General features: G+C 43.8%; 1 protein-coding gene across 2 annotated transcripts; it reads right to left on the bottom strand.

The window, feature by feature from the left end:
- Positions 1–1,162: 1,162 nt before the first annotated feature.
- On the bottom strand, positions 1,163–19,658 carry LOC137467738 (alpha-protein kinase 2-like). Of its 2 annotated transcripts, XM_068179171.1 has the most exons (10): positions 17,949–19,658; positions 11,815–14,650; positions 9,713–9,860; positions 8,915–9,042; positions 8,780–8,815; positions 7,532–7,806; positions 7,323–7,411; positions 6,854–7,071; positions 5,967–6,015; positions 1,163–2,383 (listed from the first exon to the last, which is right to left on the bottom strand). In XM_068179171.1, exons 1-10 carry the CDS (start codon positions 19,314–19,316, stop codon positions 2,149–2,151), a joined length of 5,382 nt encoding a protein of 1,793 aa, XP_068035272.1. In that variant the 5' UTR covers positions 19,317–19,658; the 3' UTR covers positions 1,163–2,148. The 2 variants fall into 2 exon arrangements, with proteins under 2 accessions (XP_068035272.1, XP_068035273.1); XM_068179172.1 differs by lacking the exon at positions 8,780–8,815.
- Positions 19,659–19,860: the final 202 nt, after the last annotated feature.

Genomic DNA, 19,860 nt, shown 5'->3' with positions numbered 1-19,860 from the left:
CTCCTCCTTCTCTGTTTTCTCTGCCTCTCTGCAGCATTCAGATGTGATGATGGCATATAACTGAATTTCCATGGGTTACAATTCCCTGTGCAGCATGCTTGTGTGCTCTTAATCCACTCCTTAGTCCACATAATCTTTTATGGGATGTTTTCTACTCACTGAGAGTGTGCAGAAATGTTATTTGGCTAGCTAAACACAGAGAGAAACACTCTGAAACACCTAGCCTGTGCAGAGACGAGCACCACAGCTATGGACCCTAGAGCTTAATTCCCTGATGCACAGGTGCTGATGTGTCCCAGAAGAGCATCATGGAATAGCACAGGGGAAGTGGGGCCAGGACTAGAGACCAGCTTGGCTGTCTTGTATGTGGGCTGCTCAAAAACGCTGCTAAAAACAAGTATATGAAAATCAAATGTAATCCCCAGCATTGTGATTCCTCAGATCTCACATAGCTACAAAAGCCTGATGCTGACTCTGGGCTGACTCCACCACTTAGAGGAAGACACAAGCCCTAGCAGAAATGACTCATCCCTCTCCTCAGGAATTTGCCTCCAGAATAGTACAGATTACTTTCTCAGGTGCTGTCCATCTCCCTTGTCTGTAAAGGCACTCAAAGCCACTTAGCTTTTACATTCCCACAGCTAGCAGAGACACAATATTCACCTCAAACTGTGGTGTTATATTTTAGTTAAATGGTATGCTCTGTCTCACCCCTCGAAAATGTATGGAATCAAACCAATTCAGGATCCTCTGTCCTACCTCCTTGTGAGGACCCCAATGTGCCACATATAAATATGCACAAACCTGCTCTTGGGTGTGTTTTGCAGGTCTCTGCTGAAGTCTGCGGTGTGCCTCCACCACTCCTTCCACAGGCTAAGGACTTGCTCCCAGAGCTGTGGAGTGTGACAATGGTGTTTGTGTCCAGTCTATCAAACGCCATTATCACACTAAATAGTTCCTGGCAGACAAGGCATCAGGTCAGGAAGGTTTGGGACCTCTGGCAGTACATCTTCCCACTGTGCTGAGGAATAAACAACAGTGGTACGTGCACAGCCGGATGACTCTGCTCCTTCTTTTAGAGGCAAAAGCACCAGAATATGTGAGAAATCCATACTCTCATACATGCACTTCCAGATCCCCAATGTAAAGCACACCAGACATCTTAAGGAATCATCACTATACTGTCATCATTAGGAATGTGGATTTCCTTGGCATGAATAGGAGTGTGTTTACCTCTGAGAGGTCAGCTTGTGATTTCCATTGAACTGACCAGGACAATAAAACTGCAGGCAATTAGCCAGTAGAGTGAAATTCCATCTCTGACTTTGGGACCAAACTACAACATACATTTGAAGTATTAATTAGCTGAGATGCTCATGGCATTTTTCAAACAGAACACTTCCCAAAATTCTGATAAAAATCTATTGCCTCTAACTTGAAACACCATTTATCCAATGCTTTTAGTTTTGTTCCCATCCCTCCACACTCAAGCCCCTTATGTTCTAAACCTCCTGTTTTGGAAACAGTCACAATGTCCTCACAGAAATTCTTCTGAACACTATTGTAAAGAGTAGGCATCCTCTGTAGGAACTTCCAAAGGCCTAAAGAAAGCCAGGTACCAGCAGTGCACTGAGAAGCCTAAATCCCACTGAATAGTCCAAGATTTAGGCTCAAAGGATGTTATGCTCTGATTTGCAATGGAAGTGGTAACTTTAATATTCATCAGTGTGTTCCAAACTTCACCTTTCCTGACTTCTAGTTTTAAGTAACCCAGCATGCATATGCATATGCAATACTGTGCAAAACTTGTAGTTGGCATCTTAAATATATTGATGTTTCCATAGCAGCTGAACCACTGATGTGGGCCATTGATGTAGACACAGAGATGTTCTTCTCCAATACCAGTCCACAGAAGCCTGTAAGGAAATCCAGGAGATGGCTTAGTTTGTTTTCAAAACTTTGCCCCAGTGTTAAATCTCAGGCACCAGGAGCACAAGATCATCTCTTTCCTTTGTTGCTGACATCAGCATCAGGATGATTCCAAAACAATGTCAAAAGGCAAAAGACTAAAGTTATCCCCTCAGGTCACTGGTGCGTGTCACTGCTCCATGTCCTCAGGAGTAGTTTCACAGGGTGGGATAGTGAGACTCAGTGCTCTGAATAAATTAAGTCTCTAGGTTCTCTTGCCTTCTTGGGCACCATTTTCTTTACTGTTGATGAGTTTGGCAGATTTTTGCTTTTAGTGGATGTCGCTTTCCTCTGTTTTTGATGAGTGGTTCGGAGAGATTTCAGCCCCAGCATCTCACAGTACTCATTGCACTGGTGGAGGGCTCTGAACTGCTCAATGAAGGAAAAGGAGCAGTTGCCTTTAAACCCCTTGTATCTGTAGTAACAAAGGGAAAAAAAAAAAACCAAATGGGAATTCAAGATTCATTTTCAGCACAGGGAGGCAGAGTATGACTGCTGACTCATAAGCAACTTGAAAACATTAAGCAAGTCTCTTGTACCCATGCTGGCTTGAGAAGCATCGACTGCCACAGAAACTCAGACTGGGTCATTGGGAGGTGAGAGGAACCAGGTAACTAGTGGTGTGACAGAAGAGGGGAAAAGTTCTGTGGGCTGGGTCCTGGCACTGTCTTTCACGGCATTAAGTTGGGAATAAAATTGTCTGCTGGCTACCTTTCTCAGTAACACACACATGAAATCCATGCTACATCATTCTCCATTAACAGTTCTGTTGGCCACCAGGAAGAGACAAGGTTGTTGCACAAGGTGTTTCAGAACTAGAAGCTCTTTCCATCTAAACATATACATGATTTCCATGCCATGCTGCTCCCCTCCCCTGGCTGCCTACAGGATCTCAAGGAGTCAAGCCCCTCAGGGAAGGATGGAAGGAATGTTCCTGAGGAAGGCAGTCTCATCCAGCCTCCACTGTACCTCCCACCTTGAGAAGTACAGGGCACATTGTATCCCTCTTCTCCTCAATGTGCCTCTGGATTATTACAGTCCTCCCAGGGCCTGCTTTTTAAGATGCATCAGCTTATTTTAAAAAGGTGTACCTGCTCTTCAAAGGATCCTTTTTGGTTAAATTCTCAGGGTGGAGAAGGGGAAAAAAAAGGCCAGGGTGCTCGACTCCTTTTTTAACCTTAATCAGTGCCTGTTCTACCCTGTTCTCTTGGTTTGCTGGACATCCAGTCTCCTCAGAGGTGAACTGTGAGTTGTGACTGCACAAAACCAACCAAACAAGATTTAGTTCTGAAATGAACAGAGGATGCTCATTCCCAGCATCCAGAGAACATCCTTCTTCAGGCAGACTGCACAGTGCTAAAGAGAACACTGCTGCTCTGAGAAAGTCAGGCTCCTGCTGACAGACAGACCCTACTCTGGAGACCCCACTCAGCTGGCTCTGAACAGCAGGTGAACCTCAAAGGGATTTTGCCCTCCTCTCCAAGTAAGCTGTGTGTTTGTTTAACCAAAGCAAGTTGAAGAGGCATATCATTGCTGCCCTAAGACTATCCTGCAGTCCAGCAGGGTCATCAGTGGTTCTCTTGCTCCCTTGGAGAAATCAGAGACTTCAGACTTTACTGAGCTGCTCTCAAGAGGTCACAGATACATGTTTTGTTGGTGGATGCACCAGACACACCCACAGAACAGGAATTCCACAGCCAAACACACCTGCCCTCAGCAAGGGAATTTCTTCTATCCAGCACCAAACCAAAACAAATCTTCCTTAAATCTGAAGGGGACATGTTGGATTTGCCCTCAGGCTTAAACTCCCCAATGCCTCTTGTTACAATGTGGGGTAAAGCTAAACTTGTCAGTGCCCTGGAACCAGGCAGAGTTTCAGATCCAGACTTGGCAACCAGTATTCCTGTTAATTACCATAATCGTGGGTTACCGTGATCCTAATTCCCTCCTTAGTGTGCACCATTCCTGGATAAATCCCTGGGCCCTCATGAACACTGCGTGCACAGAGCTAGGCACTGTGCTGTGTTTTTTTTTTTTTTTTTTTTTTTTTTTCCATTCGCCACAGAAGCTACAGAGTAGCTGATTTTAAGGCTCAGGGGCGGCACTGTGGCCACGTTAAAAATGCTTCCCTGGAGCTCCTGTTCCTAGCTCCATTTCGCCCTCTCCTGACAGAACTGCAGTGCAGCTCCTGCAGCACATTGACCACACACCACACTGCTTTGGGCTCCTCTGGTTTCCAGTTCCCTGGCAAAACATACAGAGCAAGAACAAAAGATCAAAATTCTTTCCTCCACACATCGCAGACTCTGTTTTGGAGTACAGAAGAGATATGTTCTGTGCCTCCTCTGCCAGCACTGTTCAAACCACACCAGTCCCACTCTGCATTTCTGGCTCACTAGAACCATGTGTTCTCCCTTCATGGGACCAGGTTAGCTCTCAGCAGCTCGGCTGAACACAGCCCAAAGCAGCAAGGCCCAGCAACACACAGGAGCTCTGGGCACTGAGCTGATTTTTCCCACACATGTTCACAGAATTAAAAATCCAACTGCAGACATTAATTCTGAGAATGTTCTTTCCAGGAAAGGAGCATGAAAACAAAACACAGGAGCAGGAAAAATCTGTCATCTTGCAGGAATACCGTTAGCTAAATAACAAACAAAATGATACTCAACATTTTCAGGAGGTTATTCATTTAGGGAAATTATTTTCCTTTCTATATGACTGAAGTGATCCTTACTACAGCTTGCATTGTGTGCTCACTTCCTCCTCCCCAACACAATGTGTGTTTTTATAGGAATCATTTCCCACAGTGGGCTTGACAACATTCACTGAAGCATTTTTATAAATCTTCTGATTCCCGAGAACAGTGTTGCCTAATTAAAACATTTATTACTTTTTTTGATTTGTAATAGGATGATGTACATTCATTTCAACTGCTTTTACTTTGGATCCACAGCTGCAAGAGTAAATCAGTCTAACTGAATGAATGCCAGCTTGCAAATGTTCAAGATTCTCCCAGAATATTCTAGAGTCACATTTTTAATAATTTAGGTGATATTGCGAGGTTTCTTCTTGTATCCCGGGTATACAGACATGGTCCAATTTAGAATAAAGGCTGAACACATGATCAGATCTTCTTTCTCCTGCCAGATTCTCAAAGGAGAATGTGAAATTAAAGCACTTGTCCCCATCCCCTTTCCCTGTCCAGCAGCCACTGCCTACTCCTATCCACAGCTCTGCTGGCCTGTGCTATAACTAGAAGCCTTAATTAACTTAAGAGAAGTGGACTAAAATTAGAATATTACAGGCCTACATCTTTACACATAGGCTTAAGTTTCCTCAAAAGAGCTGAAGCCTTTGCAACACCACTAGAAAACAGTCTCTAGAAATGTCCTGAATAATCTTTTGTTAAGGCTCAGAACTGCTGTTTTTGAGAGAGAAAGGGGAGAGATACCATCAAATCCCTTCACAATTGTCCTTGTTTATCAAGGAAGTGGCCAATACACAACCATGAAGGGTCTTTATGAAAGCTTGTGTCACAAATACATATCCCAAAGTTCCGGCACTTTTGCTGGCTGCAGGAGGGATTCCGGGTTGCCTTTTACCTCGGACTGCAGCCAGTGCTGGCCCCGTGTGTTCAGCCCTACCTTCCTCCAGCTGATGGACCACCAGGAGCCTTACCTGCTGTCACCTGAACCCTTCATGTCACTTGTGAAATGCCCTTTGGACAACCCCCTTTCAAGGGAGGCATGCAGGAAAAACAAAGCTCAATCTACAGGGTAGCCCCATTCTTTCATAACAAAATGAAAGTGTTTCCTCTACAGGTGGGTTTCCATAAATATGAACACAAACAAGTTAAAACACTTAGATAAGGACTGCTTTCTTCTAAAGTTAAAGCAAGAATGAATTTCCAGTGCACCCTCCCCCATCCACATTTAACTGTGAAGAGACAGACGAGTAAAATACAACCACGCTGCTGAGAAATCACGTTCACTCACCCTTTGGCCAGGGTTGCTATGCCAACATCCGTTAACTTCATCCCTACACCTGCAAGGCAGCAAGGAAAGCACAGAGCTTAGCTTACACTGGAATTTCTGGGGCAATATTCACATATGGAGACATTAAATATTATTTATTGAGTCACCTTTTTAGCTTTAATTAATTGTCACATTTTTTTCAAAGCATTTTAAAGCATCCCAGTTAAGAAGAGGATGTTCTCTGTGTCACCAGCAGTTTCTAGAAGTCAGGCTCATGCCACTATTTTAAAGCTGTCAGGGTGATCAACATCACAGCTTGTTTCCCATGCTAGGATTTTGTTCTTTCTCCTCCTTTTAAATTAATTCAGGGATCTTGTTTAGATGCCTTTTTGCTATTTTTCCTGCCTTCACATGTAAAAGAATACAGGATGTTTCCTAAGATTCCAGCTTTTTCTGTTTTTATTTAAGAAGGGTCTGTCTTCCCCTGTTCCAAATACACTGCAGGACTGAAGAGGAGTCACACCCATGGGAGCTGAGGTAGCACTTAGCAAACACGAGGGTGTTTCTTCACTATTCTTCCTTTTGAAGGAATACATTTCTTCAAAACTAGCCAGGACCCAAATGTGGAGCATTCCACTGCTGAGTGATTGTTGGTGAGTATTCAAATACAAAGGGGGAGGACCAGGGTGTTATTAACACCTGAAGTCTTTCACTCAGCAGCTATTTCATTAATCGCTAGGTGGTGGACAAAAAGGCGGATGTGGCTCATACACAGTGTCCTGATTCGCTAAGGTACATGTGAAAGAACAACTCCTCCATTAAGAGTATAAGATTTAGTTTTCTTTTCCAAATTGCCCTCTTACAAGAACATAAGCTAGATAAAAATTGCCCCTACTCAAACAACTCACCTTGCAGATCAGTGACAAGCAAGTTCCCATTGGTCTTCTCATACACCCAGTGCTGAAAGGTGCAACACTTTCGGCCAGCCTCTGAGTCTCTTCTCAGGAAATTCACTTCCTTGCCATCCTTGACAGAGTATTTCACAAACTCCCCAACCAGCTCCTCCTCCACTGTGGCATAGGGGATGTTATTAGCAGGGCGATGAATTAGAAAAATCTGAATGATTCTGAAATCAAGGGACAGAAACTAATAAAATGCTGAGAATTCTTTCAGTAAGAGGGTAAGAAACAGACAAAAGTGGCCAGTGATCTCAGAGAGTGAATGAACAGCAACCAACTCTAAACCAAGCTGGAAGAGCTGTAACACTGTTCCCAGGTTTCCTCTTTCCTCTTTAGTCCTAGCAATCAGTGGGTTGCCATGGCACAGGACAGTATACGTAAGCATATATATATATAAAAAATATATATTTATACTCACTCTGGTACTTCTCCAAAGCCTTCCAAGGGTTCAGCTTCAGCTGCATATAACTTTGCATACTCTCTTGCAGTATTTTGGACATAGCATTCCTGTATTACAACAGACATGCCTATGGGAATATTGCTCAAAACATTCAACAGATCATCTGTTTGAACATGGGGACAGCTTTGGCCCACAGGTCTGGATTACAAAGGCCAGGGGCAGCTCACCTGCAGTGCCAGACTGTAGTTCTTCTGCAGCAGCTCGTCCCTGCTCTTGGTGCCGTAGGTGAGGGCGCTGTGCACCTTCAGCACGCAGGAGTGGCCGGGGGCGAAGGCGGGTGCCAGGCCCTGCAGCACGCGGCTGCGGAAGGCTCTGCGGTGCATCCCCTCGCCGAAGTGCAGCCCCTCTGTCATTATTGCTCCATGCAGTGTCCCACCAAAGTAGCTGGAGCTGAGGGGATCTTCTCTGAACATCAGCTGCATGAATTCGATTTCTTCCACACCTAAAACATAACAGGAATCTCTGCAGGCACCAAGAGGGGTGGGCATGGGACAGCAGATGCATCTCTCCAGAGAGGAGGGAAAAAATGCTCAGTGGAAGCACAAATTGTATTACTGAGGGCTGGGACCCCAAGCAGCTCCTGAGAGGCAGCTGCTTGCCTGTACGATCTAAAGCCAGCATGGAGAAAGGTGGCAGTTCAAGATCAAAAGGAGAGAAGACAGAGTGTAGCAAACAAGTCTGTTACAGATGAAATCAAGGAAGACTCTGGGTTTCACCCCTTTAAATGATCATTGGAATCCAAATGCAAAAAAAAAAAAAAATTCATAAGGGGGGAAAAAAGTTAAGCACTGAGAGAAACTAAAAAATTCTAACTGCATTTCAAGTGTCTCTAATAATAACATTTCGAGGACCATCAGTAAAGAAGATAAATAGGAGACTAGAACTACAACACAAGGAAGTCCTTCCAGCTGTCCCTTGCAGTTACCTCTGGTTTAGCCTCTGTACACTATTGCTTCTTTTCAAAGCACAGAGGAAACACTGCACAGATATGGCCAGAATTAGAACACTCCTTAATTCCACCTAAAATTCTCAGATTAAAAGTTATACAGTGCTGCTACATGAAAAGTCCTGTCTTTATTTTGCACAAGGAAATAAATGCTTAATTTTAATTCTTCAAGGAAAAGAAAGAAAAGTCACCATGCCAACTGAAGGCCTGGATCTCTGCAGGCTGTTGAAGAATGACAACCCCACTGGCAAGGCACTATCTTTAGCTGCAGCACAGGCCATATGCCAGGTGTCACTGAACACCAGTTAACACACAGGGAAAGCATTCCAAAGGCACTCCATGCCTGCCTTTCTCCTGGAGTACAGTTACACAGCAGGTGACCTGCAAGAACCATGTGTTTGTGCCAAAGAGCTGCCAGTCTGTGTGTCTCTGTATGATGCCATGCAATGCTACTTCACTTTATATTTACCTTCATAACTCTGAAAACTTGAGAGACGTTCCAATACTAGGAGGAAACAAAACAAAAATAATTTTGTAGTAAAAAACTCTGAATGGAAACTGTCATTGTCATTATTATTAATCAAAACTCTAAACTGAGGCTTACCTGCAGCAGTCAGGTGAAACTCAGCAGTCACCTTTCCATACATGTTATTCAAGCAGCAATAATACATTCCCTGGTCTTGGTAACTGGCTTCAGCTATTTCCAGAGAGATGGGAGAGTCATCCTGGGCACTGGAACAGAGCATGTTGTGCTATCACATATTTCACTTGTTATCACCGGAAAAACTGATAAATTTGATCTCTCTGCACTGTTTATTTGTTAAAACACAGCACAATTATTTAGCAGAGAAAGGAATGTATTAATACTACAATTGATATTGCAATACAACAATCAAAATCAGAAGAGTTAAAACAAGAAGAATCAGAATAGAAAGTTTAAGCAATTCATGCAAGTTTTTCTCCCCACTTAAAAGAACATCTAAGAAGAACCCTTCCTACAAAATTTTTCATCTTCTCAGAAGTGTGCATTTTGATGGAAATGTATTTTCGTTTTTTTTTTTTCTTTTGGGTAATGTTAATTTTGTATTTTTGAAACATTCTAAACAGTTTTTTAGATCAGAGTGTCATTACTTCTACAAGGAAAATAACTAATTTCATTAAAATGGAAAAGGTAGATTCTGTTAATGCCATTAAGGAGCTTTTATTTCCACCCTTCTCTAGGTTAAATGAGGTTCAAACTTCTTTGATATTTTTTTAATAGCTGGATGACACTGGCTGTGAACAAGCTGAGAGGTGATGTAACACAAACTGTGACCAATATCAATGCATTGTGAGAAGATCTGCCTCCTATGAATAGCAAAGTTACTCCGAAACTCCCAGTCCTTCAGAGACGTTCCCTTACCTTCTCTGCAGCTGAGCCAGTACCTTGGAATCTTTAGTCCATGTAATGGTGGAGTCACCATGAATGTCACCAAATTGACAGCACAGCTTAATACTTCCAGAGCAGTTGGGGAATAACTCTGCTTGGATCTTCTTCAGCAGCCTGGGGGCTTGAAACAGAAGAACCACAGTTTAGGATTTGGAGACAATTACACTGTTTTGACATTTTGACATTGCGTGTTAAGAACACGAACGCTGAAATCCCTGGCAAGTAATTTTGACTTCTTGTGTCTCAATATTAATAACTAGCAGAATTTTTTAGCTGATCACAGCCTGGGAAAAAGTCCCAAAAGGTCCTGCCAGCCTGGATCTCTGCTGGGATTTTTCACTGCCTCACAGAACACTCCAGTGTCTTTGCACATGGGCAAGGTGTGGGCAGGGGGCTGGAGGGCACTTGGAAAGAAAGGGAATTGACATATACTTAGAGGAAGGTTTTGGGATCACACCACAGCCCCACCTCAAGTGACACATCCCTGCTCGATGTAAGAGATATAAAATGCAAGATGTTTTGTTTCCAACTGTGTTAATTCTGAGCTGTTGCACTCTGAATGAGGTAGCACGGCACGTGAAGCTCAGGGATCCCATTTCTGCAGATTACTGTGTACTGGTGTTACTCCAGTAACACCCAACTTAAAGGGTCAGGCACACTGCCACGGTTTTCCCCATTCCCAGTTCCAGGCCCCATCCAGTCCAGGTCTCCCCACTGGACTGGCAGTCCCTGAGTCCTGGGCCGTGTGAACCTCTCTGTATCAGGGCTAAAATGACACAGACAGGACCTGACAGCTCTAGAAATAGAACTAATGGCTCCAGGTTCCTGCCCTGGCCAGTTTTCTCTCCTGCAGCTGAAACAATGCAAAAGAACACTGAGTATATTCCACAGCAACCAAACCAGCCTTTACATAATGCCAGGGAAAGGGCCACAACTGTGCTCTAGAGTACAGACATACTTTAGTCGAGACTGAGGCAGAGCAGAAAGAGGTGAAGAAAATTCAGTGTTATCTGATGCAGCCTGAATGTTTAAAACATTTTGCAAGTGTAGCCTCAAGTAAAGGAAACAGGTCAGGCATTGCACAGTCACTGCAGTTTGCTTGCTCTGCTTTGAAGGAATGTGTCTCTCCTCCCACACATCTGGTTCCCTGGCACAGGACGCATCTTTGAACAGAGAAAAATCTGGGGTTTTTTTTAAATGTGATTAGAAAAAGCAGAAGTCTCATGAGACCACACAGTAATTAGAGTGTATGAAAAGCTCCACAAATGTGTATCTTACCTTTAGTCACTGTTCAGTCTTGCTCTGACCTATTAAATTTTAAGATGTGAACATGAAATGTCATGTCAAAAGGTAAAAATAAGACCTTGGTCCTTGCAAACTACCCATAGAAACAACAAATCCCTCATCTGCCCAGCGGTCACAATCCTGCTACAGTGTTAGCAATCCTCTAGAGATTCTGACAGCAACCCGGATCTCCTTTCAATTATTTGTTTCCTGTACCAGTTTCATATTGCTCTTTTCATCCGTGTAATTTTTGCAGCAGGGTAAAGCAATGCAGAACCAGTCAGCAGTCAGCACATAGGACCTCAAAACATTGTTTATCAGTGGTACCCTACTGCTAACAATAATACTTTGCTAGTAATAAATCCTTTGGTAACCAAGAGGGGAGAATTGCAGCTGGGAGCTGCAATGCAGGAACATAACTGGGAACACAGCCCTGTGGGAACAGAAAAAGTAGTGGGCTTGCAGCTGCTAGGTGGTGTGTAGTTATGCAGTACCATTATGCTGTTCATCTGTGAAAAGTTACACCAAGAAGCCAGTGAGGCAGTGATTATTTCAAATAGGTTACAAAGCTCATGAATTGAATATACTTGCAAGCTGGGAAAGGGGTTCATCTCCGTGGCATTGGCATAGCACTCATTACTAAATCTGGAAATAAAGCTCCATGAGGGCAGGACAGCTTTAGCTGACTGAGTCAGTCTGAAAGAGGCTTGCAGTGCCTTTCAATAACCTTAATTTTGTACTGTAGCCAGAACGATGGGAAAGGACAGAAAAGAAAATCCATTTTCTCTTACCTTTGCTTGCCTTTTTCAAAATGAGTTTCCTTTGCTCTTTTCTTTCCTCTTTATGAATCACGCCTCCCTCGCTCTTCCCAGACTTTTTAACGCAGCTGGGATCCTTGCTGACACTTCCCCTCTCCTCCAGCCTGGGTTTTTTGGACAGAGTTGCTGATGGTAATTTCTTCTTAGCTCCAGCAGCTACATGCCCGCTCTTTGTTGTGTCCTCTTTACATTTGGTGGGCTCAGACTCTGCAGCAGCCATTGGTATCTGGCAGGATTTTGACCCTTCCTGATTTCTTTGACTTTCTGCATTGACTGGGAATGGACCAAGTGTGGTCCATGCCAAAGAGAATGATGGAGTTCTTCCCTGGGGTGGTTGCTCTTGAAAACACTGGTTGTTCCCTGAATCAACTGGTGGCAAATTTACTAGACCACTTACTACACTCTCTGCTGTCCTGACTTCCTTCTTTTTATCATACTCAGTGGACTTAATTGAATTCTCAGCCTCAGCTATTCTGCTGGAAGGGATCGAGTTAGGCCAAGACTGCTCCGTGCTAATATTCATAATCTGTTTCAGAGCCTGGGACCCAGTCAAAGTGTGCAAAGGAGCCTTTGCTTCAGCTTCATCTGGGTTATATTCAATAGCTCTTGGAATCTTATGTTCATTTTCACACAAGGCTGCTTCCCCTTTGGTTTCTCCAGGGACCCTCTGGAACAGACCCTTCCATGACTTGCAGGAAATTTCCAATGTAGTTAAATTTTTGTTTACTTTGACTCCAGTTTGTATGGATCCAGTTTTTCCCTCATTTCTTGTAGCAGAACACGCCACTGCAGATTTACTGGGAAGGCCCTCTGAGTGGCTTACAGATGTGAGGAAGGGCAGGGTTTTGTTTCCAAGCAGCTGTTGGGAATGTAGCCGATCCGGGGAACCTCCATCCTCCCCACTTGCTGTGCTGTGGTGCTCACTTTGAGCCTCCGTGGGCAGCAGGGCACTGGCTGATGTTACACTTCCAGCTGAATAGGTGGGATTTTTTGAAGAATCTATTCTAAACCCTTCATCAGACCTGAAGGTGCTGTGAACAAAAAATGAATGCTGTTCTGCTGTATTACAAGGGGAAGCTGCAGTCTGACTCTCTGAAACCTGAATAACTCCTGAGTCACAGGAAGCTTCAGCCCTGTGTTCCTCAGGTATGTAAATCTCTCTGTGTTCTCCTCCTGGTTTACATGATTCACAGCTGGGCACTTCTAGATAAAAATCTCTTAAAAATGGCTCCCCAGAAGGGGGAGGGACTGCCCCTTCTTGTTTTGCTATTTCTGTCAGTTGGTCTGTATTTTGGGGTAGATTCTTATGTGTTACAGTTTCATGAACCTGAATTAAACTAGGCGATCGCATTACATTACTGCATTTCTGTGCATTAGAAACAATTTGAAAATCCTGACAGCCATTATTTCTTGAAAGATGGTAGCTGTCAGAATTAGTGAAATTTGGTGCACTCAAGCCTAAGTGATTTCCTTTTTCTGGTAAATTCACTATACAACTTTTATGTATGGTGTTAACAGAAGACTGTTCTTCATGTGTAAACTGACTGGTATTTTCACTGGGGAAAATGTCTTCCTCTCCAGGGAAATAAGCCAGTTTTCCTCTCACTGGATAGCAGTCTGTAAAATGACAGCCTTCTCCAGGTACAGACTCATTTGTCATGGGTATGTTGTATTCAGTGTGAAGTAACTGTCTAACTGTCTCCTGTGACATATCTGATATGTCAGATTTGGGACATGCTAAATTACCCCTCTGAGTATTTTGTAACCTTTGAGGAGAATCTGCTTCACATGTTTGGGCAGCATTATCAAAAGCAAGCTTCCCTTCCCAAGCCACAGTGGATCCATTCCTGTCCATGGCCATTGGATTTGGCTCCAAGCACTCCTGGGTACTTAGGAGGACACTGCTTGCTGAAACACAAATGGATGGTGTTTCCCTCTCATTCCCAGTGCCAGAATTTAGACAGACACCATCTGTTCCTACCACTTGTGCAAGACAAATGTTTCCTATGGATGCATTCTCATATGCTGCAGCTCTCTGCAGGAGGATATCAGAAACATTGCAGTAAGCTTTCTCAGTTCTGGGGTTACAAGCTGGTTCTGTGATGGGCTCCTGCTCTTCTATCAAATCCATTGGCAAAGGATGATCAGAAGAGGTCTCCTGCACAAAGTTCAGTTCCGTGACTTGGATATCTGTCAGACTTGTACCTAAACTTGGGATGCCTCTGTTTTCAAATGGGATTCGAGAGTCTGAGTCATCTTCATGAAGAAGTTTCCACAGCCTGTCATGCACTGCAGATATGTCAGCATCTCCTTTGCACTCAGGTTCTCCAGATTCCAGGACTGACTTGGGACTAGCTTCAGACACAGCCTCATTGGCTGATCGGCTGCAGAGAATATCTGGGTTACTGCTGTCATATATGTGAAGCCCAGACCTCTGCTCTCCCTCCACTGGCTCATCACACAGCTTTGCAGAAGAGAGAACAGCACACAAGCATTCCTGCTTATCAGGAAGAGAGTCCATATCCCATAGAGGAGAAGGGGAAACGTTAATCTCTGACTTTTTGCCATTCCTAATAATTTCTTGTCCGGAGAAGACCTGTTGGTGACAACCTCCTCTCTTTTCACAAGGAGCACAGTGAAGAGAAGAGGTCTGTAAATCTGCATTCTTTACTTGCAGCGTGTTTTCAGCAGAGAGATGGCTGGTTCCTGCACTCTCACAAGCCCTGAAGATGCCTTCCTTTTCTGTTCTGGGCTCCATACAGAGGTTCTCACAATTCTGGGTAACGCTTTTAAGATTAGCACCTTGACTCTTCAAAGAAGGAAAATAGAGCAATGTAATTAAAAATTAGAACTACAGCTTGACACAGGCCTGAAGACTTGCAATTTTTTAAACCTTTTTTTTATTTTTTAAATATTTGTCAATAGTCAAGTTTGTGACTTGTAACTATCAACATAATGGATTGAAATTAACCTCCTGGGTCTGAATCTGAAAGTGTTGCTCCTTAGAGAAGGATTTGTAATGAAGCTAATCAATTTTACCTCATAGTTTCTCACTGGTTTTTAAGCAGAAATAGTTTTGCAAGGTAATTCTCCTTTGCAAGTAAAGCCCCCACCTTACATCTATATCCCTCTGTTTGCACAAATGGAGTGTAACAAACAATCCCTAGAATACAGACTAAAAGTACATCACTGCCTCTGGGTCTCAGCTCCCTCAAAATCCACTACATTTGGGACTGCTTTTACTTATATTGTTCTCCAGCGATCCACCTTAGTGGATCTTGCCACTTCCCCGTTTCATGCAATGCCACTCAAATTCCCCTTTCCTAAAATGACACTCTCTTTTAAATGGCACGCCTGCCATGGAGTAGCTGAAATACCTCAATATCTGTAGTTATTTCAACTACTTTAGACAGGTGAAACAAAAGACCTGAGCTGTGCTTTGTCCTGCAGATTGACAGGCACATCCTGCCAGCATCCTGCTGTTCCTGCTCAAAAGGCAGAAAAAGAGGAAGAACTATAATATTTTAAAGGATGGAAAGTGAGTTCTCTGCCAGCAACAAAGAGGAACAGGCTGACCATGCACAGCTGTCAGGAGTCTATGCTCCAAAGCAGTACAGATTTTCTAAGGGATTTTTTCTTGGTGTATCTCCCAGGAAAGACTGGAGCCAACTTAAGACATGGGCAACAAAATGGGATGTTATCTGGCATTCCTAGGGTAGATCCTACTGAATGAGCAGGGCGGGCGTCATGAGCTGCAGTTACTGCAAGCAGGACTCCCCTGCTTGCTCTGACACAGAGCTCAGCCCCTCTGGCACAGCTGAGGCCCAGACCATTCCCTTGCAATGCCGAGCTCTCATCTCAGCCAGATGCCCAGTTACCTGGAACTTCTGTGCCAGTTCTGCTTCTCTTCTTTTTGGATAACACAATTGAAAATTTTCTAAAAGTGACAGAAATTTGTCTTGGGAAGGTCAAACCAAGCATCTCTCAGATTTTATGTGAACAGGCTGTTCTGATACGGGAAAAAATGAATAATAGCTCTGTAACCCACGAGTGACAACAGCACCTTGTGCCAAGAGTGCTGAACATTGACCACTGATAGGGACCCAAGGGTGCTGACCACTGAACTCTGACAGGGACAGGGTTCTGGCTGACCACTGAACTCTGACAGGGACAGGGCACTGGCTGTCTGCTAACAGAGACCATCTCCCCAATGACACCCAGCAAAGCCTCCTGGCTCTCTGTACACTATGCAACATCACACAGCTGGCACCGTTGGTCTTGGACCTATTATTAATGAAGTTGCTCTGAAGCACCAGGTAAATAAAGAATTTCACCTGGGGCTAGGCCATGAGGTCGTGAAAGGAGTGAGGGGCCTCCCACCTTAATTATCTAACGGAAGGAGAAGTCACTCGGCACAGCAGGTGCCACACAAGACACATTGCAAAGGTTGCTCCAGTTCAAACACTTGGCGCCAAGGGGAAGTGTAAATCCCTGGGTAATTAGTGCTGCGATCCCGTGGCTGCTCTGTACCCCTCAGCAGACCTGATTTCCACATGGACAGGGAAAATACCACACCCTTCCGAAGCAGTCAGCTGTGGGGTTTGCTGCGAGCCCCTCCCCTTGCTCCCGCAGAGCTGTCTCACGCTAGGCTCCAGCAAACGCCCCAGGGTACTTTTACAGAAACCCGTGTGCGGCAATAGATTAGTTCTTACCTCTCTTAGATTACACAGGCAGATTTCGGAGGAGTTTCTGGTTTACTATATGGGTGCTGTGAGAAGCTGTCCACATTTTTCTAGTGCTCCAAAAAAAGGAGCAGTATTCAGGCGGGATGCTTTTGCTTGGCACATTTTCAAGACCATATAATTTTGAACCTACACCTGAATTTCACTGTCATACACACGTTTAAAAATGGGGGGCTGGTGTCTCGTCCTTTTGTGTACACCAATACTCATTTTTTATCCAATGAAAAGTTTTGGCCATGGAAATGCAGACATACTGACTACGCACAACAAAAGTCTAATTGGCTGCTCTGAAATTTATGCCGGGCACCTGACAGCTGCTCTTGACTAAGAGGCTTCTGGGATTTAAATTATTGCACTAGACTTGGGAGGTTAATTCCAGTGAGGGGTATTCCCCATCATAAGGACATCATGTGCTCCTCAGATGGGATTGGAATTTTATTCCAATACACTGACACTACACGCAGAACTGGGAGATATTTTTGCCCAAATGATCAGCCGAAGAAAAGTATGTGCAACTGGAAAAAACTTTTTTGTGACAAATGGGATTTTTTCTGTGCAATTAGCTACACACCTTCAAACCAGAAAAATTTGGGATAACAAGATTATTCATTATTTAATAGTATTTATATATCTTGAGTCTTTACAAAGTGAAATAAAAATTATTATTCAATTTTCCCACTTAGGAAAACTGGTACAGCATCATACCAGTCTCTACAACTGTAGTGATTTCTCCAGCTCATTTTTTACCAACAGTATAAAATATACTAGTACATGGAGAGTACCGCAGGGGTTTGAACTTTTAATTGGTTTGTATGTTTCAATTGTAATATCCAACTCTTTCATTGTTTTATTTTTAAAAATCACAGAGCTCCATTCACCTCTGTAACATGAACTCTGCATTGAATTCCCTTTGTTGTTACAAAACCAGAGCAAACCCCTGCTGATTTGGTTTAGGTTTTCGGCACCATAAGTGGAGGATGGTTTTGTTTGTTGCATACAGATTGAAAAGAAAGTAAATCAAAGCATTCTCTGCTCAAATACCAACAGGTATTTGAGAAACTTTCTGGATTGAAAGAAGCGTTACTTTGCTAAGACCTGTGCAATAGCCTCCATATCAGATTTCCCCATCCAGCTGTCCAGAGGCCCATTAGTGACTCTCACCATTATCAGGCTCACTCTATAATTAGAACAGCTTAGGCTTTACTTGGGCCTTTTCTAAACCCAGATTTCCCTCCCAGCCGTAGCTGTCATTCAGAAGTGCATGAATAGTATCTTTCAAAGTAATTTTGATTTTACATTATTTTGTGACAAGCATTGAGTTCAGCGGAGCAGCTCTTTGTGTTAAATGATAAACATGTTACTTACCCCAAACGAGATTTTCTCATCTGGCATCTGGTTTTGCTCAGACAGCCCCTGAGTCCTTTTCCTTTCCCAGTGACTTTCTTTATCTGCCTCTTCTGTTGCACACAGCCCAGCCTGCATTTGCACGCTTTCTGCCTCCTCAGGAATCTCTGCTGAACAGACACCTTCCTGACTGGGAGACGGAGCTCTGGATTCCCTACCTGCTGCTGCAGCCTGGAAAGACTGTCCTATAGTACTTACATATCTGCAAAGTTCTATAGGGTTTAGCAGCTTGAAAAGGTTTCTCCTCAGACTTTCTGTTAAGGTACTGACAGCGTGCAGTGCATTTCCCTCTGGCACATTCCTTCTCCCCTCCTCCAGCAGCAGTGAGCTTTCCCCCAGCACGTCCCCGTCGGGGCTGGTTTCTGTCGTCCCCGAAGCCTGATCTGTGCAAGCAGCACCTATGCCATTGGCAGAGGAATCTACCTGGGCAGGGACAGCGTCCATGGGTTTTGGTTCGTCCCTTGAGGAACCTGCAGCCAGATGGCCACTTCCATTAGTCTCTTCTTCACTTCTGGGATGTTCATTTCCAGTGGCTGCAGAAGCAACAGGCACTTGATTCTTCTCTTTGTCTTTCAAAATGGTACTTTTATCTCGGTGGTGTCCAACAGTGAGAGTCATCTCTGTCTGCAGAGCTGACTGGCTGTACATAGAGGGGTCTCTCCTTACATTTACTCCTTTGATTTTTGACTGATGCTCACAGAAGCCAATGGGGGTATCCATAGGCGTAGTGTTATCTGACACTTGGAGCACACAAGGCATTTCACTGAGGAAGTAAGCACACCCATCACAATCCTTACTCAGTTTTAGATCATCTTCATCATCACTTTCTAATAAAAATTGTAATTTCTTTTTCCAGATTTCATCTTCATGCACTGTCAGCACATCTGAACATTCAAAGTACTCCAAGTCATCATCAGAAAAGTCATCACTTACACTTGTTACTTTTTCTGCATAAATCTCCAGAACAGTGGCAGAATTTTCAGAGTCATCTTTTTCAAAATCGGTGAGATTACTTATGGAAGTGTCTGCCTGCTCACCCAGCAGGGAATTCCTGGTTAGAGGTCTGCCCAGCCCAGTCCTTTTACATGCCTGGACATCTGCCAGAGACTGAGGAGATCCAGTGTCTTGTGTGTTAAGGCAACAGTTGCCTTTGTGACAAGTGGTTACATCGGTGGGGTGGGAAGGCACCTGTCTGCTGCAGTATTCCTCCACTCTTCCAGCACCTACATCAACCACACCGTTAAAATGAAGCAGGTCATCAACATCCTCTGACAAATCCCTCAGGCAGGAAAAAGTTGCCTGGGATTTAACTACATTTTTAAAATCCATGTTGTCTTCTGTGTTAGGCAAGTGTCTTGAGGGATTTCTTAAGTGGAGACAAAACTCCTGATTTGCTGAGCTTCTCAAGCAGCAAATGAATGATTTTTGGAGAGTCAGAACCTGATGAAATCAACACAGTCTCACCCTCACAGGGGGAACTCTCGCATTGTGCAAAATGTTTCCCATTTTGCTCATTCTACCCTGAAGTCTGTCATGAGTTCATTTAGGACAACAACAAATTCTGGGCAAGTTTTGTTCTTTGTATGTGGTTCTGGGTCAAAAGAAGTCATTCTAGCTCTCAACGAAGTGCAGATCTTGTTCTGTGCACCTGCAAGTAAAAGAAACACAAAGTTTAAAATTACTTCTGAAATGGCCATAGGTATTTTCTAAAAGGTAGTCAGTTGACATATATTTGCAAGCACTTTCAAAACAAGAAATCAGTATTTAAAACCCAAGATCAGACATTAAGGCAGTAACCCTAACCTGGCTGTCTGTGCAATGACACTTGGCAGCACATTGCAAGTGTCCAGAGTGATCTGTGCTAGGAGAACAA

This window comes from Anomalospiza imberbis, unplaced genomic scaffold (assembly GCF_031753505.1).
Source record: "Anomalospiza imberbis isolate Cuckoo-Finch-1a 21T00152 unplaced genomic scaffold, ASM3175350v1 scaffold_77, whole genome shotgun sequence".
NCBI lineage: Eukaryota > Metazoa > Chordata > Aves > Passeriformes > Viduidae > Anomalospiza > Anomalospiza imberbis.
Note: the sequence above shows the minus strand (reverse complement) of the source record. Positions and strands in the feature narration are given on the sequence as shown.